The 26,524-nt window shown below is 29.3% G+C and overlaps 1 protein-coding gene and 1 long non-coding RNA gene across 2 annotated transcripts in view; one reads left to right on the forward strand and one right to left on the reverse strand.

Annotated features, from left to right (window-relative positions):
- Nucleotides 1-15,321, forward strand: part of LOC135200016 (uncharacterized) — a 63,495-nt gene extending 48,174 nt beyond the window's left edge. Inside the window, exon 3 of the long non-coding RNA XR_010311174.1 lies at nucleotides 15,122-15,321. This is a non-coding gene — a long non-coding RNA (uncharacterized LOC135200016). The remainder of the gene's footprint in view (nucleotides 1-15,121) is intronic.
- Nucleotides 15,322-15,367: 46 nt separating this feature from the next.
- Nucleotides 15,368-26,524, reverse strand: part of LOC135200015 (sarcolemmal membrane-associated protein-like) — a 112,364-nt gene continuing 101,207 nt past the window's right edge. The window contains 1 exon segment of the mRNA XM_064228224.1: nucleotides 15,368-20,769. Within this exon segment, the coding sequence (XP_064084294.1) occupies nucleotides 20,656-20,769 (114 nt within the window). The 3' untranslated portion in view covers nucleotides 15,368-20,655.

A 26,524-nucleotide genomic window follows, 5' to 3' on the forward strand; every position in this document is an offset into this window, starting at 1 on the left:
TTTATTTATTCATTTTAATATTTATTTATTCATTTTTATTAATTTTTTATTTGTATATTTTTATTTTTATTCATACATTTATTTTTTTAATTGTTTATATATTTATTTTTATTTATTTTTATTTTATTTTTATAGTTTATTGTTTTATTATTTATTTTTATCTTTTTATATTTTTATTTTTGCTATCTATATATTTACTTATATTCATTAATTAATTATTTTATTTAATTATTTCTTTTTATATATTCATTTTTTCTAATATATTTATTCTTATTTATTTTTATTTATTCCTACTTTTATATTTATTCTTATTTTTTTCATTTTTATTATTAATAATATGCTTTGTTTTTCTCATTTTTATTTTCATTTTCATATATATTATTTATATTTTAAAATTTTATTATTATTATATTTTACTAATTGTATTTATTATTTTTTTTATTTTATAATTATTTTATTTTTATAGCTATTGTTTGTATTATTAAATTTCGTTATTATCATTTTATTATTTGTATATATATTCATATTTTTTTATATTTTCTATTTTTATGTTGATTTTTTATTATTTTTTTTATTATTATATTTTTAACTATTAATTTCAGGTTTATTTTTCTTACTATTATTTTATTTGTACTACATTTCTATTTTTTTATTCTTTAATTTTAATTTACATTGCTTTTATTTAATTGTTTTACCTTTATTTTTTAAGTAAACTATCTTTTAAACATGTTGAATTAAAAGTAATTGCTGCCTCAGCTGCATTAATATTATGTAGGTCTATTTTCATAATTATGATTTTCTTATTGTTGCTTAAACTACTGAACAACGCACCGAAGGTTGGCATTTCTAAAGTAGGTAACAATGAAATCAATTATCATTTTATGGAAAAGATGCCGGAAGTTGTGGTTAAACATTCGTTGTATAACCCATAAAGGTTTTCAAGGGTCAATTTTTTTCATTCCAAGTCTGGATTTTGACTATTCCTTGACACTACTTAAGCAGGCTATTAGAGTTCCTATGGAGGTCATTTTCACATACAAGGTCAAGATCATTGTATATATTTATATATCAGTCTTGATAGAAATACTATGATATCAAAGACGTACTCTCTCTCTCTCTCTCTCTCTCTCCTCGCCCTCTCCTCTTCTCTCTCTCTCTCTCTCTCTATCTCTCATTCCTCTCCTTCTCTCTCTCTCTCTCTCTCTCTCTCTCTCTCTCTCTCTCTCCCCTGATACTTTTCAATCTTTTCCCTTCTACTCTGGTTTTGCGACATCAGTGAGTAATAGCTTATTCTTAATGTTGTCAATCACCGTAACGTCTGGGCTATTGGTACATATCACCTTTTATGTGTTGATACCACAGACCCCGAGGATATTTGCTTGATCGTTTTCTATCACTAAGCTCTTCCCATTTATACTCTGTTCGTCATATTTCACTTCTCAAAGATGGAAGGCGGTCTTTTTAACTATGTTGACATTTTAACATGATTAAATTATGTTGTCTGGTGCCACATAAATCAGGAAAACATAAGGAAATCTTTAGATTTTCATTGATTTCCAAGAATTATGTCGGTATATGACGTCATATCTGTAGTATGACGTCATTGTCCGTTCAGCAAATTTCAGTTACAACTAGAATTGATATTAAGCAGAGATTTCTTTGAAGAATTACAATTGCCCAGTTGTAAAGGGGGCGTGGCCTAGGCAGGCAAGAGATGATGACAATCCGATTTCCTTTGTTCCAGATGCAACTACCTGACTTATGCCCACCTTTTTTTTGACCAGGATGCGCCTGTGTAACAAACTCTCCTGCTACCTCTATGAGGGGTCTATGAAGAACCACGCTAGCAACAAACAATCAAGAGACTTCTTGTACAGACGTTGAGCAAAGTACACAAAGAGGCTTCTGGGATATTGAATGGGGATGACGCTACCTCTCTCTGTAGGTACCTTGGTTCCTGGAGGACTGTAGGATTGGTGTGGAGGTATGTAAGGAAGTGCGGGGCCCTGGCACTGTGAAAAGGTAGGAGGAGGCTTAAAATCTGGTCCTAGCATTACGTTATAACCTCCATAGTACATACCTTAGAGCGGCGAGGTCGGGCGTGGTTGATGCTCTCCTTTGTGACGAATTTGTGCCTGTTAAGCGGAGGCCCGTAAGGAATCTCATCATCTCAAATGATGGATATCTGCGCACCAGTGTCATCGAAAGCTTGGACCTGGTGGGCAGGATAGCGACCTCTGGGAGGGCCTACGAGAACAGAAGGATTGTTCGTCCCTGTCATTGCAATGGCAGTAATCGCAGCTGCTTTCTTGGGGCATCTCGACCAGAAAGTGGTGTGCCCATGCACTTTGCACAAGTCGTAGAAACTCTCTCTTAAGTCGTGCTTGGGTCCATCTTCTGTAGTACTTTTGTCAAGTAACTCATGGCTAATACGAAGAGTAGTGGGGACAATGAGTCGCCCTGGAAGATCCCTCTCCTGATTCTAAACTCTCCTAGTCTCATCCCAGAGCTTGTAAATACTGTATTCCAGTTGCCCATTGTATTTTTGAGGAAGCTAATGGTGCTTTACTCTGCCCCATATATGTTTACGGATTTTGCTTATTAGTATTTTTATTGTTCTCATTATTATTTTTTCATTTTTATTTTTATATTTATTATAGTTACTAGTATTGTTTTTATCTTTTTGTTATATATATTTTTTTATTTTTTTATTATTATTATTTATATTTTACTTATTATTTAATCATTTTTATTTGGATTTTATTAAACATAGTTTCATTGTAAATATTTTTATTTCAATTATTATTATTTTATTACTTTTATTTATATTTTTATTAATTTTATATTTTTTTATGTTTTTTATTTATTACTATCTTTATTTTTGTTATTTTTAATTGTTTATATTTTCATTTTTAATATTATCATTTTATTTTCATTATTTGTATTTGTATTTTTATGATTTTTTCATGTGCATTATATTTATTTTTTTATTATAATTTTTTTTTATTTCCATTACTCTTTGTTATTTTTTTATTTTTCTCAATTTTTCTATTTTATTCTCATTATTATTATTTTACTTTTCATTTTTGTTTTTTCCGGTATTATATTTATTCATATTATAGTTTTTATTTTTATTTTTTAAATATATAGAAGTATTTTAATGACTTTCATTCTAATTTTTTTTATTTATATTACTTTTAATTTTACTTTAATTTTTACATTTTTATTACATTGCCATTAGTTTCCCGTTTATTATTATTTTTATTGTTATAATTATTTTTTTACTTTTATTTTTATATTACTTTTGTTATTGTTATTGTCTTTATTTTTTATTATATTTATTTATTTATATATATATTCGTCTAATTTTGTTTATTTGTTTATTCCTTTTTATATACTTTTTTTTATCTATTTATTCATTTATTTAGTGACATATTTATATTTAATTCAATTCACTCATTTATTCGTTTTATTTACTTTCCATTTTTTGAGAGATTTATTTATTTATTTTTATATATTAATATTTCCGTTTTTATTTATTTATTTGATTTTTTATTTGAATTTTATTTATTAATTTATGATTTATTTTTATTCTTATATTTTATATTATATTATATAATAATATTTTATATATATATATAGATATATTATATATATTTATATATATATATATATATATATATATATAATATATATATATATATATATATATATATATGTATGTATGTATGTACGTATGTATGTATGTACTGTTATATGTATGTATGTAGTGTATGTATGATGTATGTATGTAGTTATGTATGTATGAATATGTTGTATGTATATATGTGTATGTATGTGTATGTGTAGTGTATATGTATATGTATATATATGTATATGTATATGTATGTATATGTTTATGTGTGTGTGTGTGTTTATTTATTATTATTTTTTTATTTTTTTCTTTATTTATTTTGATTTATTCATTTATTTTTATATATTTATTTTTCTTTGTTTGTTTGATTATTTTTTTATTTAGTTCTGTATTTATTTATTTATTTGTATTAAAATAATTACTTATTATTTATTTTTAATTATTAAGTTTGGAGGGAGTGATGGCATGTTGGATGAAGATGGGAACTTGGTCACAGACGAAATGGAGAAAAGGAATCTGTTTGCAAGGTATTTTGAAAGACTCCTAAATGTTGATGCTACTGGTAGGGATGCGTGCATTGCAGCTTTAAACGAGGCTCTGGATGTACAAGAAGAAGACATTAGTGCAGAAGAGGTGAAAGAGGCCTTAATATCTGTAAAAAATGGAAAAACTGCTGGTGTGTGCGGGATAACTGCAGAGATGCTAAAAGCAGGAGGGCGAAGGATGATAGAGGCATTAAGAGTTGCTTTTAGCATAGTTTGGAAAACAGAGGTGGTACCAAGTGATTGGAAAAAGGCAATTATGATACCAATACATAAAAATAAGGGAAGCAAAAGGGAGTGTGGTAACTATCGGGGCATATGTTTACTGTCAGTCCCAGGGAAGATATTCATGAGAGTAATACTTAACAGAATAAGACCTATAGTAGAAGAGAAACTTAGAGAACAGCAGTGTGGTTTGAGAAGTGGAAGGTCAACAGTGGATCAAATTTTCACCTTAAGACAGATAATTGAGAAGAAATGGGAGTATGCAAACCCAATATTCTGTGCTTTTATAGACTTGGAGAAAGCGTATGATTCAGTATGGAGAGATGGAATCTGGAGAGTGGCAGAACACTATGGTATACCACTGAAAGTGATAAGAATACTAAAGAACTGGTACCAAGGAGTGTGCAGCTGTGTACAGCTGGATGGACAGCAAAGTGACTGGTTCCCAGTTGGAAGTGGGCTAAGACAGGGATGTGTTATGTCACCCACCTTGTTTAATGTATATATTGACCATATAATGAGAAGAGTGATGGAGAATGAAAACAGAGGGGCTAGTATTGGTGGAGAAGTTTTTATGGATTTGGACTTTGCTGATGATGTTGCGTTGGTTGCTGATACGTGGCTGGTGCTGGTAGGTATGGTAATGAGGATGGAGACAGACACAGAATTTTGGCTTGAACATCAGCACAAAGAAGAACGAGATCATGGTTGTGAGTAAGGATGATGATTGGGTGCACATGGAGGATATGACAATCAGAGGACAGGAACTCAAGCAAGTTGAGAAGTTTGTTTACTTGGGAAGTGTGGTAACAGCAGACGGGAGGCAAGTTGAAGAGATACAAAGAAGAAAACTAGGAGCAACAAGAGCTTTTGAGGTTCTGAGAAAAAACGTTTGGTCAAGGCATGAAACCAGCTTGAGAACTAAGATGAGAATATTCAGTGCAGTAGTACTACCAGTCCTGATGTATGGCTCGTCCACCTGGGCATTGACCAGAACAGAGGAGAAAAGGTTGGATGCTTTTGAGATGAAGCTGCTGAGAAGGATACTTGGCATTAAATGGGATGATTATGTTAGAAAGGAAGACATCAGGGTGAGATTGAGGCAAAGGCCAGTCAGTACCAGGTTGAAGAGAGGAAGGCTGAAATGGTTTGGATATGTTGAGAGGATGGACGGGAATAGAGACCCCAAGAGAGCACTGAGAGCAGTACAAATAGGAAGAAGACCGCTGGGTAGACCAAGAACGAGGTGGATAGACATAATTGTCAGGGATCTTGAGGATGAAATCCAAACTTAGAGGAAGCGAGGGAAATGGCTCAGGATAGAGACAGATGGAGAGGAACTGTATCAGCCTTATGCCACTGGCCAGTGGCGGGAAGATAAAGAAAGAAGAATTTATTTTTACTAATTGATTATTTATTTGTTTATTTTTATCTATTTATTTATTTATTTGTTTATTTTTATCTATTTATTTATTATATTTTTATCTATTTATCTATTTATTTGTATTTTATATTTTATATTTATTTATACTTTGTTTATATCTATTTATTTATTTATTTATTTATTTTTCTTCATATATTGATTTTTATATATTGATTTTCATTTATTTATTTATTTTTATTTACTTATTTATTTTTTACATTTGTTTTCATTATGATTTATATATATTTTTTATTTTTATTTATTTATATAATGTTTATTTATTAATTTATTCATGATTTATTCATTTTTTAATTAATTATTTTTATTTTTTTATCTTATTTATTCTCTTATTTTTACCTCTTTATTTATTTATATATTTAGATTTACTTACTTATTTTTAATTTACTTATTCATTTAGTTATTATTTATTTATTATTCAATTATCTTATTTATTCATTTATTCATGTGTCTAATTATTTTTTTTTTTTTTTATATTTATATTTTTTTATTTTTTATTTATTTAATTTTATTTTCTATTTATTTATTTTTCATTTTTATATTTATTTATTCATTTATTTGTTCATTTATTTATTTAGTTATTTTCTTATTTTTTATTTTATATATTTGTTTATATATTCATTTTTATTGATATATTTATTTTTATGTATTTATTTATTTGTAGTTTTTTTTATTTTCTATTTATTTTAATAATTATTTAAGTTTTTATTTGTTATTATATTATTTATTTTATTTTTATTTATTTATTCATCTTTATTGTGTATTTATTTATTTATTTATTTATTATTCTTTATTCTTTATTTTTTTAATTTTCTTTAGTTATTCATCATATTTATTTGATTTTTTTTAGGTATTTATTTATATTTATTTATTTTTTTATTTACTTTATTTTTCATTTATTTTATTATTATTTCTTTAAAATTTATTATTTATTATTTATTTATTTTTTATTTTATTTAATCATTTATTTATCTTTATTTATTTAGTATCTATTTATTTAATTCATATATTGATTTTTTAGGTAATATATTATTATATTAATATTTTTTATTTACTTTGTTTTAATTTTCATTTTTTATTTATTTTATCTTTAATTCATTTATATATATATGTATAGATATATATATATTATAGATATATATGGAAATTTATCTATATATATATAGATATATATATATATATATATATATATATAAATTTAAATTAAATCAATTTAATTTTTTTTTTACTTTAAAAAAATTTAGTTTTTTTATATTATTTTATTATATTTATGGTCTATTGATTCTTTTATTTATTTCTTTAATTATTAATTTATTTATTTATTTATTTTTTTATATTTATTCATTTATTTATTTAATTTTTATTTTAGTTTATTTATATTTATTTTATTAAAATTTATATATTTTTTTACATCTGATATTTGATTTTTATATATTTATTTTTGTTTATTTGTATATGGATATACATAGTTATTTTTATTTATTTACTTATTTATTTTGCATTTATTTAATTATTTTTTATTTATTTATTTCTTTATTCTTTTTATTATTTTCCGTTATTTTATATTTATATTTATTTTTAGTATATTTCTTTATTATATATATATTTATCCATGTATGATTGATATTTATTTATATAGTATTTACTTACTTTTTATATTTATGATTTATTTATCCAATATTATGATGTTATTAATTTATTTGTATAATTTATTATTTATATTGTTTTTTTTAATTTATTTTTATTTATTTATATTTATCTATTTATTTTTCAAGTATTTTTATTTGTTTATTTTTTTTAAATTTATTTAAATTTATTTTTTATTATATTTTATTATATATTTATTTTATGATTCATTTATTTTTGATTATTATTAATAATTTTATAATATTATATAGGATTCATTTTATTCATATTTATTTAGTTAATATTTATTTTTATATTTATTATTATTATTTATTTTTATATTTTATTTATATTTTTATTTATTCTTATTTTATTTTTATGTATTTATTTTTCTTTATTATTTATTTATTTTAATTTATTTAGTATATATATTTATTTTGATTAATTTATTTATATTTTTTTGATTTATTTCTATTATTTCTTTAAATTATTAATTTATTTTATTTGATATTTCATTTTTTATTTATATTTCATTTATATTTATTTTTTTATTTATTTTAATATTATTTTTATATTTATATTTATTTTAAATTTATATTAATAACATTCAAATATATTTTTTTTTTATTTAATCTCTTGATTTATTTTATTTTTCATCCCTATATTTTATTTTTTAGTTTTATTTAGTAATATTGTGGAAGTATTTTTATATAGTTATTTTCTTTATTTATTTATTACCAATTTAGTTGTAATAATATGTTGGATTATTTTTTTTTATATAGTTATTTATTTATTTTACTCTGTATTTATTTTGCATTTTATTTAAATTATTTTTTATTTATGTTATTAAATTTCTGTATCTTTCTTTATACTTAGATTTATATTATTCTTTTTATTATTTTTTTTCCGTTATTTTTATATATATTATTTTTATGTATTTTATTTCTTTAATATATATATTTTGATTATATCCATGTAGTTATTATATTTATTTATAAATTCGCTATTTATTTTTATATTTATTTTATCCTTATTTTATTGTAATTTATTGATATTTATTTTTTTATATATTTATGTCTATTGAGTTCTTTATTATTTCTTTACTTATATAATTTATTTTATTTATTTATGTTTATATTTCATTTATTTATTTTTTATTTATTTAATATTTTATTTATTTATTTATTATTAATACAATACTATATTTTTTTATTGATCTTGATTTATTTATTTTTATCTATTTATTGTTGTTTGATGTATATTGGATTATTTTTCTATATTTATTTAATTTTTTACTTTTTATTTGCATTATTTTATTATTTTATTTATTTATTTCTTATTTTTTTTATTTATTTTCTGTTATTTTCATATATATTTATTTTTATGTAATTTATTTCTTTTATATATATTTTTATCATGTATTTTATTGATATTTTTTTATCTATTTTTATTTTATTACTTATTTTTATTTATTTATTTTTTATTTTTTTATATTTTATTAATTTCATAATTTATTTATATATTTATTAATTTTCATTAATTTATTTGATTTTTAATATTTATTATTTATCTTGTTTTTTTTATTTTATTTTGATTTATTTATATTTTATCTATTTATTTTTTCAAGTATTTATTTTTTATTTTTTTTATTATATTTAAATTATTTTTTAGTTATATTTATTTTATATATTTATTTCTATTGATTCATTTATTTATTCTTATTAATTAATTATTTAATTTTTATATATTATTTTTATATATTCATTTATTTATATTTTTATTTATTTCTTTATTTTTATTTGTTTTTATTATACATTTTATTTCTATTTTTATTTATTTTTTTTTTATTTATTATTTTATTATTTATTTTTTTATTTATTTATTTATTTTATTCCTATTTATTTTTAATTTTATTGTATATATTGGATTATTTTTATATATTCATTCATTCATTTTAATCTATTTTTATTAATTATTTTTATTTATTTATTTTATTGATTTATTTATATTATTTTCCAATTTTTTATTTTTTTATGTTGTTTTTTTTTTTCTTTATTTATTTTTATTTATTTTATCCATGTATTATTGATATTTATTTATTCAAATTTTTATTTTATTTCTTTACTTATTTTATTTTATAATTTATTTAATTTTCATTTTAGTTTATTCTATTTATAATTTATTTAATTTCATTAATTTAATTTAATTGTTCATTTTTTATACTTTATTTTTTATTTTATTTTATTTTTTTTATTTTATTTTTATTTATTTTATTTATTTTGAATTATTTATTTATTTTTCAAGAAAGTTATTTGTTTTTTATTTTTTTTACATTTAAAATTTTTCCATTTTTTAATTTATTTATTTATTTTTTATTTACTTTTTTTATGTTTATTTCATTTGTTAATTCATTTTACTTTAATTTTCTTAATTTAAGATTTTTAATTTAACTTTTCATTTATTATTTATTTTTTATATTTTATTTCAAGTTTTATTTATTTATTTTTAATTTATTTTTTCCTATTTATTTGTATTATTTCATTTTTGATCTATTAATTCTTAATTGATTCATCTATTTATTCTTATTAATTATTAATTTCTATTTTATATATTATTTTTTTATATTATTTTATTTAAATTATTTCTATTTATTTGTATTGAGTATTTATTTAGTTTTAATTACATTTCTATATTTTTATTTATTTATTTTTATTTATTTATTTTATGTATTATTTTATTTATTTATTTATATCTTTATTATTTTATTTATTTATTTTATTTAATGGATTATTTTATATATTTTCATTGCATTAATTTAATTTTTTCCTATTTTTATTTAATTTAGTTTTATTTATTTTCTTATTATTTATTGATTATTTTCCATTATTTTGATGTATAATTTTTTCTTTATTTATTTTTTAATTTTATCCATTTATTTTTGGCGATTTATTTATTCATTTTAATTTATTTACTTATTTTATTTATTTATTTTTTTATATATTTCTAATTTTTTATTAATTATTTATTTTTTCTATTATATATTTTTATTTATTTATTACTGTTTTATTTATTTATATTTTTATTATTATTTTTAAGTAATTTATTTATTATTTTTAAATTATTTTATTTACATATTTTTCCTTTTTTATTTCTTTATTTACTTTTATTTATTTATTTCAGTTAATTAATGTATTAATTTTTGCCAATTACTTTTTTTACTTTCATTTATTTATTTATATATTTTATTTAAGGTTTATGTATTGATATTTATTTTTTCCCTTAATTTATTTATTCATTGCAGTTTATATCTTTTTTATGTTTTTTAATTTTAGTATATATCTATCTATATTTATAATTATTTATTTTTTCTTTTTATTTATTTATTTTTTTAGTTTCATGTATTTATTTATTGTTATTGATTTTTTATTTATTTTTATTTATTCTTAGTTTTATATTTATTCTTATTTTTCATTTTTATCAATTACAATATTACTTTGTTTTTCTCAATTTTTATTTTCATTGTCATATATGCTATTTATATTTTAAAATTTTATTATTATTATATTTTTACTAATTGTATTTATTATTTTTATAATTTTATAATTATTATTATTTTCATAGCTATTGTTTGTATATCTAATTTAATTATTATAATTTTACTATTTATATGTATATCAATATATTTTTATATTTTTTATTTTCATTATTTTTTATCATTTTTATTATCATTATATTTATAACTATAAATTTCAGGTTTATCTTTATTACTTTTATTTCATTTAGACTACATTTCCATTAATGTTTTTTATTCTTTAATTTTAATTTTCATTGATATTACGTATTTCATTTTTTTACCTTTATTCTTGAAGTACACCATCTTTTAGACATATTGAATTAAAAGTAATTGCTGCCTCATTTTTGTAGGTCTATTTTCATAATTATGATTTTCTTATTGTTACTTAAACTGCTGAACAACACACCAAAGGTTGGCATTTCTAAAATAGGTAACTATGAACGGCAATTATAATTTTGTAGAAAAGATGCCAGAGGTTGTGGTTAAGCATTCGTTATAGAACCCGTAGAGTTCTTCCAGGGTCAATTTTGTATTCCAAGTCTGGATTCTGACTGTTCCTTGACACTACTTAAACAGGCTAGTAGAGTGCCTATGGAGGTCATTTTCACATGCATGGTCAAGATCAGTGTACATATTTATATATCAGTCTTTAAAGATATTATTATATTGTTACTTTCAAAACGCATATATCTTCTCCTAGACATTAATTTGTGGGTTTTTACGCCGCACCAGAGGTTGCCTTGGCTATTAAATTTTGGGGAGGGAGGGGGGTGGTAGCAAAGGCATTAACTTACGGGTTTTTATGCCGCGTCAGAGGTTGCAATGGCTATTTGGGGGGAGGGGGGTGGTAGCAAAGACATTAACTTATGGGTTTTTTACGCAGCGCCAGAGGTTGCCTTGGCTATTTGGGGGGGAGAGGGGGTGGTGGTAGCAAAGGCCATTTGGGTGCCACCAGAATCATCTGAAGATTGCTGGTGACCAGCACCCTGCTGATCACCTTGCGAATCAGGTAGAACGGGGGAAAGGCGTAGACTATGAGGTTGTTCCACGGGTGTTTGAACGCGTCCTTTGCAGCTGCCCATGGGTCTGGCACAACTGAGAAGAAAACCTGAAGTTTTCTGTTATGCCGGGTGGCAAACAGGTCCACTACTGGACACCCCCACAGGGCGAAAAGCTTTCCCCCACGTTTGGGGGAAGAGACCATTCTGTCCCAATCACCTGATTCTGGCGGCTGAGCTTGTCTGCCACTACATTCCTCTTGCCTGGAATGTATCTGGCTGGCAGCTCTACTGAGTGAGCTACGGCCCACTCGTGCACCTGCATCGTCAACTGGTGTAACGGGAGGGACACTAGATCCCCCTGTTTGTTGACGTGTGCCACTACCGTCGTGTTGTCGCTCATCAACACCACCGAGTGTCACATCAGTCGTTCCCGGAATTCTTGGAGCTCGAGAAATGCTGCCTCGAGTTCCAGGAAGTTGATGTGAAGGTGCCGGTAGTGATGGTTCCACACTCCTGCAACCAGCAACTCTTCCAGGTGTGTGCCCCAACCATCGGTCGATGTGTCTGAGAACAGAGGACTTCACCGGTAATGATATGGAAGAGATGCTGCCTTGTCCTGTGAGGGTGCTACGGCACTATCTAAAGAAAACTCGACACCTCAGGCCTGAGTGCCGACGCCTCTTTGCTAGCACCGGGGTGACCAAGAAAGAAGTGTCCAAGAACACTGTTTCTATCTGGCTTTATGAGGTAATCAGGAAAGGGTACAACTCCGAGAGGAGTGCCGACACCAGTACCTTTCGTCCAAGAGCCCACAAAGTTAGAGGTATTGGTCCAACCCTTGCATTCCGCAAGAACTTGTCCATTGCACAGGTGCTGAAGGCAGGGGGTTTAGACCACCTTCACCTCCTTCTACCTTCGGGATATTGCCCATAGGTCCGGACACTTTTTCCTTGGGACCCGTGGTGGCTGCTCAACAAGTTGTGTAGCTTACCCAGCTCCTGAATAGGACACGGTTGCATCTCGTCCTTGTGATATCGCATGAATGGAGAATGAATGAGAGTGTGACTGGCTCCTCTTCCTTCTGTTTTCTTCCCTCTCCCTGTGGGTAGAGGGTAGCGGTTGTCACATGCTAGACAGGACAACGGTGCAGGTAAGCTACGTAACCGAGCTCCATTCTATCCCTTTCATTAGGGATAGAAGTGTTTATCCATCCCTTCCCTTGCAAGGGGGAAGCAGACAGCAGTAAGAAACAAACCCAATACTTTATATTTGGCTTCTTACTTAGGACATAAGTTCTTGCTTGCTATTCATAAGAGGTACGCTTGTCTCCCTCTTATGAATTGGTCCAGATGTCTGGCCCACTGATCTTGCAGAGTTGCAGTTCTCACTCCGATCAGTTGGACAGAGGCTAGGTTCCCCCCACCCCCCTTTGTTTTTACAACCAGGGAGAGAACCCAGGTTGGGTGAACACGAATCTGTTCACAAGACTCAGATTCCTCCCACCAATAAGTGAGTCCTCCTTATGTAAAGGACCGAGGGTTTGTATAACGTGTTGGAACAAATCACAATTTTTGAAAGTAAATTGTATTTTTCCTAACTATACAAACCTGAGGTCCTTTACTACATATAGTCCCACCTCATGCCACCCCTCACTCTGTTCCTGGGCCTAAAGCAAAGTGGAATGTTTACATCCAGTCGGGCGGGACTCCTGACCATTTGTCGGGCGGACTCCCGACCATTGGACAAGCAGTTACTGCCTAACTACCTTGTTATAGAATTTTATGACCGCGTTCTAGCTGGCGCTGAAAGTAATTCCTTCTGTAAAGGACCTCAGGTTTGTATAGTTAGGAAAAATACAATTTACTCTCAAAAACTGTGATTTTTCATAGCTACAAAACTTGAGGTCTTAACATTGTACTGCCCACCTCTAGCTGCCCCTCTGTCTGCTAAGACATCCCGAGGTGGGAAAGACTGACGCTGTGGCGTAGATGCGTGGTCCTTGACCACTCGTCACCCGGTGCCAGATCTAACAAGATTCCTTGCGTACATCTGCGATTTAACTAGATCCAGCTAGGCACTAGAAATTATCGTATTGATAAGACCTCAGGTTTGTAGCTATGAAAAATACAAATTGTCCTAAAAAAAATTGTCATTCTTGTGGGTAGTATGCAAAAAACTGTACCTGTTGTACATATTTCTATTTTATTTTTATCTTTTTCTAGTTTCCTTGCATTTTAATACATGGTTATGCTTTAAGATTAAAGGATCTTTTTAAATTTCTTGATTAGGCCTTGTTGTGTGCTATAAATAGTTCGAGACACCATTTTTATACCTTAATGAGCGTAACTACCTAGAGTGCTAGTTAAGTGTTTCATCACCGCCACCACTTAATACTGTTTACCTGAGCGAGGGTTATCCAAAGTGGGACAGATTCCTTTCACTCCTCACAGCGAGCGAGCACGTCACTAATCTTCATATTAACGTGAATATTACTTTCAGTATTACATGAAGTAGTCTGCTGTTTTACAGTAAGGATTATCTTACCATGAGGTTCGTTAATCATCCCTACTTTCGTAACTACCGATGGACTGGACATTGGATGCTTTGCTACGTCCCAGGAAACTGCCAATCAAGATGATATAAATTTGGACTTGGATGCATTATTAAACCTTAATGGATTACTCAACTGAACAAACCAGCGCAAGGCACTCTTTGAAGTAGGTCTCGTTCCGTGTGGCGCACAGAACAAGACTTTTAAGTTGCCCTATTATTTTAGTGCGCCTTCATTACACCTTAAAAATAAACTCGATTCTTTAACTCGTAGTCAATCAATTTTTTACACTTGCTAGATCCTTTATCATTATTATTAAGAGGGCTTAGTTTTTCCAGACCTCTGAGTCCCAAGTAGACTCTTCTCGGGCTGGTTCTCAGGGATTAATCCAGAGGAAAAAAAAAAAAAAAAGCTAGATCCTTTAATTAACTGTGATATTAACTTAGTTAATGAAAACCTTCATAACTACCTTGTCACAGCTATTAATTTTTTTGTCTTGTTGATCGATAGTTTTTTCTATTTCTTAGGATTCGAGGTATTTGAAGCATAAGGAGATTTGGTGGCCAGTGCCAAGGATACCAAACATCTGGGCAGCATCGGTGTCTTCCAGGGAATGTACCAGTTCAAGATAGTTTTTTTACCTTGCTGTGAGTATTACTTCATTTTGCTTCCGATTCACCTAATAAATGCTTGAACTTTTGCATTCGTATTTTTTTCATCTTTTATTATTTTTGAGTAACAATAAAGGGACAATGAAAAGATTTTGCCAAAAGCAGGAGCAAAAATATTTTATTATTGAAGTAGATAACCAATCCATTTACAAAGTACCTATAGGTTTGAGGGTTGTTCTTATCATTTATAACCAAACACAGAACACTACTACTCACTGAACATCTTATTGAAACCAGCCAGTTATGGTAGCCTCTGTGTGCTTTTTTCTTTCTTTGTACAAGTGACTTTACTGAAAATGAACAACATACTTTATATGAACTCTACAAAAAGTGCTAATATTACATACTGTACTTGTGACTTATATAATGAGGTTAACGGACATGTTCTATACCACAGAAAACTGACTTCTCAGACTGATGTATAAAGGCAGTTCAAACTCATAGGAAACAGGGTCATGCATAAAAAGCCTTTCCCAAGCTTAATATGAAAGAAACCTTTTTCATGTGAAGATGAAAAATATATCGTACGGAGTAAACCAGAAATACAAGTAAGTTTATACATGACAAAATATTCAATAACAAGGGTCCTATATATATATATGTATATATACTACAGAAATATGGCAGTATACAACTCCGTCTTTATACACTCCGGGCCACACAGACCAAGACCATCTGTTGTTTTATGTACAAGAAAACAAAAACTAAGACAATAATTTCTATACATGACTTTCATTCATAATGGAGTTAAGGGGGGATGTTGACAGTGCAATACCAGATAGGTGACTAGGTCCTAAAATCCTACGTGAGGTGTCATTCAGGAGGGTCATGAGAGGTATTTGGCAACTGCATATATACAAATATTTGTAAATACAATTCACATTTCCCTTTCAGACACGTCTCTGAACCTGAAATGGCAAAATCCAGGTACTGTACACTTCACATAGGAAAAAAAAGGTGAAAACAGAAGCAAGTGGCCAAAGCAACAGGCCTTCCATTTTGCCAAATAATTTCAATGGTTAACTGACTGACTACCCCAATTGGTATTCATCTATAAAATTCATTAATTGAGATGGTGTAACCAATATGCTATTAAGAACAAAAGAATCATGAAATAAAGGCACAAGAAACACAAATAGGATACAGCATTAATAAACATTCATTATCACAGATAAAAAAACCAGGTACGGCAACATATTGGCTACACCTATAAACATTTCATATAGTGCCAAAACAGGTGAATCAAAGTAATATGGGCTGACACAAAGTATACTCCTCATACCAGCACATAGGACTTGCTGCCTATACATATGGTACATATATTTATCATGTATGATTTTAGTTTCAACAACTTTCACAAGAAGTTATGTCATTGTTCAAAACAATATTGAGCTTGTTTGACCATTACAAGCCTTTAATTGCTTTAAATAAAGTAAACTACTCAATTAAAATCTAAACTGCTCACATTGTCCATGCATGTCCAAACAAGTCATGACATCTAAAATCTGAAATCAGCATATCCTCAAAGACAACTACGTTCCATATGACTGGTTCTTACAAGGCAGTTCCACAGGATAAAAGATGTTATTCACTCTAACAAATGAGCCCCTTGACAGATGTGGAAGACTAAGCTTTGTAACTGCATCTATCTCCACTACACCTATGGAAGCAGTTTAATCTCACTCAAAAGATGCTTTCTGCACACATGAATCAATGTCAAACAATTAAGATTCTTTGTCAGACTTCATCCAGTGTTCAATTCAGTCTTCCCTGGCAACCAGTTCTTGACTTAAATCCTGTAAAAATTTCCTCTCCTTATTTATCTTAAGGACTATGTCAGAACTTTCATGCTCAGTACTCATTCTCAACATCTTAATAAAATATACAGTATGGTGAAATGGAAGTTACTGTTAAAGTTGTTATTTATCTTATATAATGTAATAAAACTTTCATTTCCAAGACTTTTATTTATATATATGGTATTAAACTGTTCATGCTTTCCAAGACACGATTTCATGTGAAAACACCCACAATGTTAGAGAAAGAAGAGAAGAAATGTTATGCTTTAGAAATCTTCCAAAATTGCAGAATCTTTTCAAGTTTTCTAATCATAACACCTCGAGTATACATTTTGGTACTAAATCATTTCTTTTAAAATAGCACTATGACACTTATGGACGATCCTGTAATATGCTGCTGAACAAACTGCACAAGTGTACCCCACATATTCCTTCCTATTTTTGCTGTGAAGTCTGTTCAACACAAAATTCCTCCCTACATGATACACAAAATCCCTTCATTTGATTTTCTAAATATTAGTATTTGCATAACATCTTTTAACCCCTTTTTCCTACAATTGTATTTATTGAAATTTCACACTAAAATAACTATTCTACATCATGGAGACTTTGGAAAATGAAGAGAAGAATTCAAGATATTCATCTTCCATCTTGTCAAATACCTAAACTTTCTCAAAGAATTTCTCGAGTTAATTTTCTGTAATAAGATACAAACGTATCTAGTACAGGACTTATACAACTATACTGCATCATTACTTTTTAACTCCAGTGATAATATGAATTTCCAAAAATGAATTTGAAATGTTTATGGTTACTGCATATCCACTGAAATACTGTACACAGTTTTTCGCATTCTCAAACGCTGCAAAACTTACTCAAAGCAGTACAATTTGGCTACTTGATTATAAAGAATGGTGTTGTGAATACTTTAGCTTTTTCTCTCTCTACATTCCCTTTCTAAATAACGCTATGCCTTAAACTGTATTTAAACCTTTAGTCTTAAAAGCTAAGAATTTTATTAAATACTACCAATATACAGTAACACTTTCACCAGTTGTGACTTTCTTTTCATCAAAAAGTTGCCATGCAAAGTAAGTGTGGCTCTGTAAAAAAAATGTATGTAAAAAGAAATCACAGTTTTTATGAAAGCAAGCTTAATCAGCCTTAAATAAGCTGACATGAGCAAAGCAAATAAGAAAAGGATATAATTCAACAGATTAAAATAAGAACTAGAAAATCACCCACAAACAATAATGTATCACTCAAGGCAATCACAATTACAAATAAATTGTAGTACTGACCCAAAACTAGCCTACAAAGATACTCTCTTATGACTGATGAAATACAGATAAAGACCTAGGCAATTACTCCTGTAACAATTCTCTTACATATGATTTTGAAATTTCCAAGCATAAACAAAAGTAGAGAAGCAAAGTATAGGGCATAATTATTTACTATCCCCCAGAAGCTGAAAGCAAAATCTAGACAGTAACTCAGACTTGCATCAAATGTCCTGACGTCAAGTCTAAACCTTATTTAGCATTTAAGCTTTTCCTTACAAGCATCACCCGTTCCAAAAACTTCTACAACGAGATCTGAACAATGTCCTGGAAGCCTGAAAAAGCTGAATATATTACATTTACACAAAGAAAACATAAATTTTAAGACACGGTACTAACATTTACCTTGCATGCCGACTGGCAAATTAATGTTACTGTACATAAATAATATCTGCTTTGATTTTTATTTTATGACCATTTTGTTATGACCCACTTCTCCCAACTCTTGTTGCTATATATGGTACTTCATTAATGAAATAAAGTTTCACACAATCTCTTTGATAACTAGCAAAAATCATGGAATTATAGAGATACCTAATAACTTTTGAAATAAAACAATGAATACTACTATAACATCAATTAATACCAAAGAGACATCTGAGCAGTAGCATTGACACTATTCAATAAAGAGCATACTAAGCTTCTGATGCTATCATGGGCAGGTTCTGGAACACAGAGCAAAGGGACATAGATGAAAAGTAATACACATCTTTGATGTAAAAGATGATTTAAACTTCCATGATAAAGGTAACCAAAATTTCTTATGTAAACATTTTAAAAAAGCAAATCTAAGAACAAACATTCTGCAGCCTGAAGAAAACAAGTTTGTTGATCCAATTTGAATGCATAAGCTTCCACAGGATGTGATTCATAGCCCCAGAGATGCTCCATGAAACATCTCCATGATGAATTAAGAGCCAGAAAATCTTTGATCTCCTGAACCTACCATGACTGCCTAAGCGTGACATTAAATACGAAAATTTCATCAGATACCAAGAACCTGCATCAATTGTAATGTAAACTTTCTAGGCCAAAGGTAATTCAATAAAAACAGTATAACTTTCCAGAGTCCTTTTGATTCGTCTTTAAACTGTGTTTTTATAGCGGCACTACAGTAAAATAACCAAACGATTAACATGGAAAACAAGCAACCATCATTCAGAGAAAGCAGCTAACTGTAATAAATGGTCACCATCAAGACCTTTAACAAAATATCCTACTAACCATGATACAATACCTAAACATAACTTCATGATGTTGCAGTGGTACTGCAACATATGGCCTTAAAGTATCAACATAGGTAACTATTTAATAACTAAACAGTATAAAACTGATTATAAAAGAAACTATAAATCTTACACTAATTTGTGCAATAAATAAATCCATTTTCTCTGACAAACATTATATATTAAGGCTCTGATAAGTAATAAAAACTCTTGGTATTCCTTCTTTTCTACTCTTCACTCTTCCATAGCAGTCCCTTCTAAAGATGGTGTGCATAGAAAATGGGAGGAAAAACCTGGACCACACAAACTTGAAGCACAACGATGAATATCCATACATTTCTCACTCCTAAGTATATTTTTGTCAAGAAATTCTTTCAACTTTTTAAATATCCAATTCAAGGACTAAAAGGGGAAAGAATAAGGACACCAATTAAATCAAATGGCTGTGGTGATCACATTTCAGTGAACTTGTACTATAACAATGCCACAAGTGACTTACATCCAAAGCAAAATGCTAAGATACATTACATCATAACTAACATTACCGGCATGCAAATATATCCATTCTTCTTATCTGTTACAGATCCAGTACCTCATAACTTTTCCAACAAATTCTAGAAAATGCCGACAAATGAGGGCCTGGCACTGCTGCATGAAAAAGACCTGGCAAATAGCAAGCAGCATAATGCACACCTCTTTAGATTTCTCGTGTGTATATTCCCTGAGGGTTGCAGATCCTTGAATGCTATGCCATCATCAACACCATCAGTGATGAAAGGTGATTCCACTTCATGAGATGAATGTACCTTCTTTGCTCAGATACATATATAAAATGGCAGTTATTAGTGAAATGAAAGATGAGTGTGACTCTTCTGAAGCTTTACATTATGAAAATGATAATGGTGGTCATGATGATAGCAAAATGAGCTGACTTATGGCATCCAAACTGCACTAATGTATTAGTCACTCTCTCATTCCCTTTCTCTCTTCCTCTCATACCAAAATCCCAAACACCAAAGCAACATCTATGATGGTGGATGGTACTCGGTAGTTCCAGTGATGGCTGATATTGTGTCGTAAAAAGCAGTGATGAAGCCCAAGAATAAGATGCACAATGGCAATACACTCAGTGCCACAGCCTGTTTAAAGAGACAAGAAAATATAATGGGTTACCAAATTTGTTATAAATATGTTACAATAATGGCCCTCTCACAAATAATGAGGATATTTCTAAAGTGTATTGGTAATTATACATTATATATATATATAGTATATTTTTATGACACAACAGTTTTTCATAAAAAACGTGGTCTTTTGTCTGGCAGAAAAATGAATGCTCAATACATGCACTTATGAATAACCTCACTTTCTTTGGGAACTGCATGCAAAGCACAAGATTTAATGTGCTGAGAGGAAGGCATTTATTATAAGATAACTGGCCTGTATGGAAGACTTTTAATAAAAACATTGCTTTATTACTTCACTAAAAATGTAACCGGAATCATTGGCATCATATAGAATATTCCAGTATCTGTAGGGAATAGAATGAAGGTTTACAAAACAAGGTTTATAAAACAAAGTCCGAAACCTATGGAATGTATACAAGACATCTGTATTGGGTAAGTCTTTCAGGATTGGATAAAAACACGCTGTCAAGAATAAATTTGCAACCTCTCCTCCCACAGGAACATGGCCCATTGGGACTACTACTGTGAGCAAAAATAGTCCAACTACAGCAGTAAGAGGTACTCTAAATTGTCACCTTCACTTGAAGGCTTTGTCAACTATCTTATTAAGAAGTTCCCAGAAATTATTTAATAAAGATGATGTACGTAGGGAAAGCAGAGTCAGTGTGACAGACCATAAGCCAGCAGCAAAGTGGGTATAGCTGAACTGGCCAGATCCCATGGAAGTATAACAATAATCCTAGGGTAAGGTGAGAGAATAGCAACTGTAGCTGGTCCTGGGCCAATCCTCTAGCAAGGTTACTCACAGACAGTTGTGAATGTTAAACTTTTGATTTTTCTTTTATCAAACCTTACAATGACAAATTTCTTCTGAAAAAGTGAAAATAAATAAAAAGTTAAAATAGTACTAAGCTGTACAGTACAGCCTAGCCTTAAGAACACTGCCTCTCAATCAGCCACCAAAACAATCAGTCTTACTAGGCTTTGCAGCATTCTTCAATTATTAGATTACTGCAATTCTTTTGGTTTATATGGTGTTTTTTACATTGCATGGAAACAGTGGTTATTCAGCAATGGGACCAACAGCTTTACGTGACTTCCAAAAATCGAGAGTGAACTTCTATCACCAGAAATACATATCTCTGACCCCTCAGTGGAATGGCCGAGAATTGAACTAGCGGCAGGTCAAGACCATACCGATCACGCCACTGAGGTGCTGCATGCAATTCTTTTTATTATTTCTTTATTCAAGTAAAATTGCTTTGCTTTAAATAAATGCATGGCACTGTAACAAACTTTTAAAGTACAATACAAGAAGTACATGATGCCATTTTATTTGACGTTTAATTAACAAGGACTTTATTTATTACTATATTTGCAATAAGTAAAGTATATCTTACTTTTACCAGACCACTGAGCTGATTAACAGCTCTCCTAGGGCTGGCCTGAAGGATTAGATATTTTTTTACGTGGTTAGCGTAGGAACCAATTGGTTTTGTAGCAATGAGACCTACAGCTTATTGTAGGATCCGAACCACATTCTATCAAGATATGAATTTTTATCATTAGCAATAAATTCCCTTGATTCCATGTTGGTGGCCGAGTGGAGAATCAAACTTCGGACCACCAGACTGGTGGGCGAGCACGAAAATCACTCATCCAATAAGAAGACAATATATTTCCAATAAAATAATAGATAAAATTATTAAGAGAAAGGAAATACAGCTTCTCTAATGCAAATCTGGATGTGTTATAAACAAATAAATTGGGAAATTTCTAATGAAAAGTGAATTAATTACAGTACAGCATAATGACAACTTATTAAGAAGCACTGTGATTATTAAATTTCAAGATAAAATACCAGCACATAACAAGAAAGAAAGATACAGACACAAGACATATTTCATACTCTGCTTGGAACATTTCATATGGCTTGGTCAGCACTCCACAGAAGTCTCACAAACATTCGTTTATGGTAATTCAATGTTTTTTATCTCCAATTATAATTAATTAGTGCTATGCAATGGAGCTCCAGATAAAATGTAATGATACGATTTTTATGACTCAAGTGGGAAAACCTGTGTTCAATTGGGTGAAAAGACAGTTCTGCAATATGACAAACTTTTCTGTATAAAGACCTAACCTCAGCTCCTCTAAGGTCATTATAGAAAGGTCTTACTGTACATCACTTAGGGATGGGGAGAAGTGAGACTACCTTTTTCTTCTGTCTCACAGACAAAAGACCACTGATTCATATTGTGCTACACACTATACCTGATTAAGATTAAAGTAGTTGTGATGAAAAAAACATGAACTAAAAAGACACAAGTACACTGCAACTTAGATGTAAGATATTAATAAGACACACAAATTGTATTTCAAAAATAAAACAATTCATTATGCAACCTTAATCATCCCAATTAGTTTGTTTTTTTTTTATTGTGAAATGAACCCAGTAACACTGACTTGAAACAGGGAACATGAGGTAACCAAAAATGCCTGTGAAACCCAAAAATACCAAGGCTCTGATTGTGCAGGAGGAAAAAAAGATTCTGGGGTTTCATGATAATCAGAAGCAGAAGATGCAAGAGCAACTAAGGACACAAAAGTACGAACACTCTGGGAGCTGAGTAAATGGTATCAACCACATACGTGAAATGACAAGAACTGAAACAGGGAAATGCTACTGAGGAGTTAAGAATAAAAAAAATCCAAGGGGTCTGTTGAGTATAAGGGACCTGCAAACCCAGAGAGAGAAGAGGCAGATGTCATAAACAACAGAGCAAAACATCACCGAAGGAGATCACCAGTGGCATCAAGCAATAGGGTGAAGAAGGAACAGTGAAACACAAACCTGCAACCTATCTGAACACACACTTTCAGAGAGAAAAGAATCAACTTTGCTGAATGGATGAGGAGGAGAGGATCTCAATGTAGAAAGGCAACCAGACTGAGGAAAGAACTCCACTGAAGAGAAAACTCTGCACCATCCCATGCTGTCTGATTTGGTGATGAAATATTCATGTTATAGTACATACAAGTATAAATTTATGTGCAAAGGAAGCTACAGCCACATCCTTTATAACAGGTTAAACACACCATTGATATTTTCAGTAATCAAAAATTTCAGAAATGGACCTATACATGATGACAAACATGATGACACTTAAGTCATGAAAAACCAGCAAAAAGTAAGAAATGAATGAAAAGGACAAGAACTTATGAAAAATGAGAGAGATAGAGTAAATACTAACAATAACACGTTGCAAACATGAGGTTGCTAACAAATACAAAAATGCATAAAAGCAACTCCACAAATAGTACTTAAAAGTCACCTATGAGAGTAAAAAAAATTCATGAGTTAACTATTCCACAATATTGCAGGATGTGAAAGACCACAAGGAAATGGAATGAATGATGCAGCATGAGAACTTTATAGAAAAAATATAGCATACTTCCAGTTTCAAAGGAGAACCACATACAGTAATTTGAGGCATTGGCTCACAACCAGCGTAGTATGACAAAGGTTTCCGCCGTGGTACATTTTCTTCTTTCAACCCTTCAAGTCAGTGAAACCTGATTCAGTTCACATGGAGTAAAGGCTTATAACAATTAACAAAATTGTTTAACAAAGCAAAAGGAAGACAATCCCATTTCAAACACTTTTAAAATAATCATGGGGACATCCAGTAAAGAGCTAAAGAATACAAAAAAGGTGCAATTTAAAGAAACATAAAACTGAAATTTTCACAAATTAAAAACTCATGTGTTAATCATGTCTTCCCTGATGAGCAATAAAAGAAATACCTTGGACACAATTACCAATCAAAATTCTCAAATATTCACTTGGAATAAATATGGGTAAAGATGTTCTCTTACATGTTGTTTACAGGAGAGAGTTTAAAAATTACTGTTGTTGAAGGATACACAATCATTAGTTACCTAAGAACACTACAGACACTACCCTACTTACGAGCATTCATAGATACGAATATACAGGGTCACATGTTAAAACTGTTTGGAGTGCTCCCCTTTGCCATCTAAGTTCCAAATTTTGCTCTGCACACCAATTCTGCTATTAAGAATTTTTGCAACGAACAGAAGAACACGAAGCAGAAGGAGAACCTATTTCTTTGATCCCTTCCTTGATTATCTAGGGCATTCTTGTGATTAACCACCATGTGCATTCTTCCTCTAATCACAACAATTCTTGTTCATATTTGTTAAGTATTCCGAGGTATTTATTTTGGTATCCCTCATTTAACTCATTCTGATGCATTCCCATTTTCTATATTTCCTCCTCCATAGAAAATGTACAGCATTTTTTATAATAATAATAGATGGTGGTGTGGATTGTTTACTATAAGAAATTCCAAGGTAATAAGCAGCTCCAGAAAAATTCTCTCTAAGTTCATAACTTTCATAGCATGAAATACTAAATTTTGAATGCTGCAGCATGAATCTAAATGTTATTTTCTTCTTTTTAGCTTCCTAAAATACAAAGTAGTAATTCTTTATAATACTGCATGATTTAAAGACAGTGAAAATAGTACATATAATCTAAGACTTCAAGTTAACTTGGGAATGTAAACATCAACAAAAATTATGCACAGCATATTAAAAACCAACTTATGAACAATTCAAGATAAAAATAAATATCAGACAACTGATGACTATACCCCTAAACAGGACAATGGACAAAACAAATACCCTACCACTGTATTAACATACAGTCTCAAAAATTGTTAACTCCTATAACTCAATGATTTAAATAATAATGTTAAAAGCCTGACTATAAAGACTATAGAAAATCAAGTATTACACTACCTAGGTTTAATTTAATACCCGACTCCTGAAAATCACTGTCACTTTCTCTAACCAAGTTCTTTTCCTAAATATAAAAAAATATTTTAAAGGTACCACTTCCAAAATTCAATGAGGCTGTGTAAACAGTAGACAACTGAAGGAACAGGATTGTTTGTATGTCAGCATACTTCCACAGGTTCTGAATCTTTACCGAGATGTTGGAATTCTCTAGGATATTAAAGTCTGGAGACAATTTACATTACAATGATATGTCAAGTGATTTAAGGATGCTGATGTCTTAACATTTACTTTATCACAACTGGAGTTATTTAAAAATGAAAATTCAAAATTTATTTTAGGAATGGTGAATCTTGACAATTCTCACAATACAAAACAATTATATCAGTATTTCTTTTTTTTAAAATGTTAGGCAACATATTAGGCTAATACCATCAAACATTAATTATGGTGTTAATATAAAAAAGTTCACTTACCTGAAACATGTTATACAAACATAACTACTGTGATCTGAGTTTTAAATTTACATTACAACAGTTGTTTGAATGCACTGTAGGTTCAAACAAATTGAAAAAGACAAGATCAATGTGTGGAGTTATCCTACATGAAACTATCATTGTCCAGGTCTCACGTCTACATAATAATTTGAAATGAACACTACAGAATAGGTCATACACTAAGATTATCTGACTTGACTTCTTGAAGCCTACAAACAATAGTTAATATTCATATTAATAATAAATTCACCCCCTTACCTTCCATTCACTATTGTCCTTCCAGTTTCACAATATAGTACTGTATAGTACTTAAACATCAAAGCATCCTAATCCAAACAATAGTATACCATCAGAAGAATAAAACACAAATATAAAAATGAATACTA

This window comes from Macrobrachium nipponense, chromosome 26 (assembly GCF_015104395.2).
Source record: "Macrobrachium nipponense isolate FS-2020 chromosome 26, ASM1510439v2, whole genome shotgun sequence".
Taxonomy (NCBI): domain Eukaryota; kingdom Metazoa; phylum Arthropoda; class Malacostraca; order Decapoda; family Palaemonidae; genus Macrobrachium; species Macrobrachium nipponense.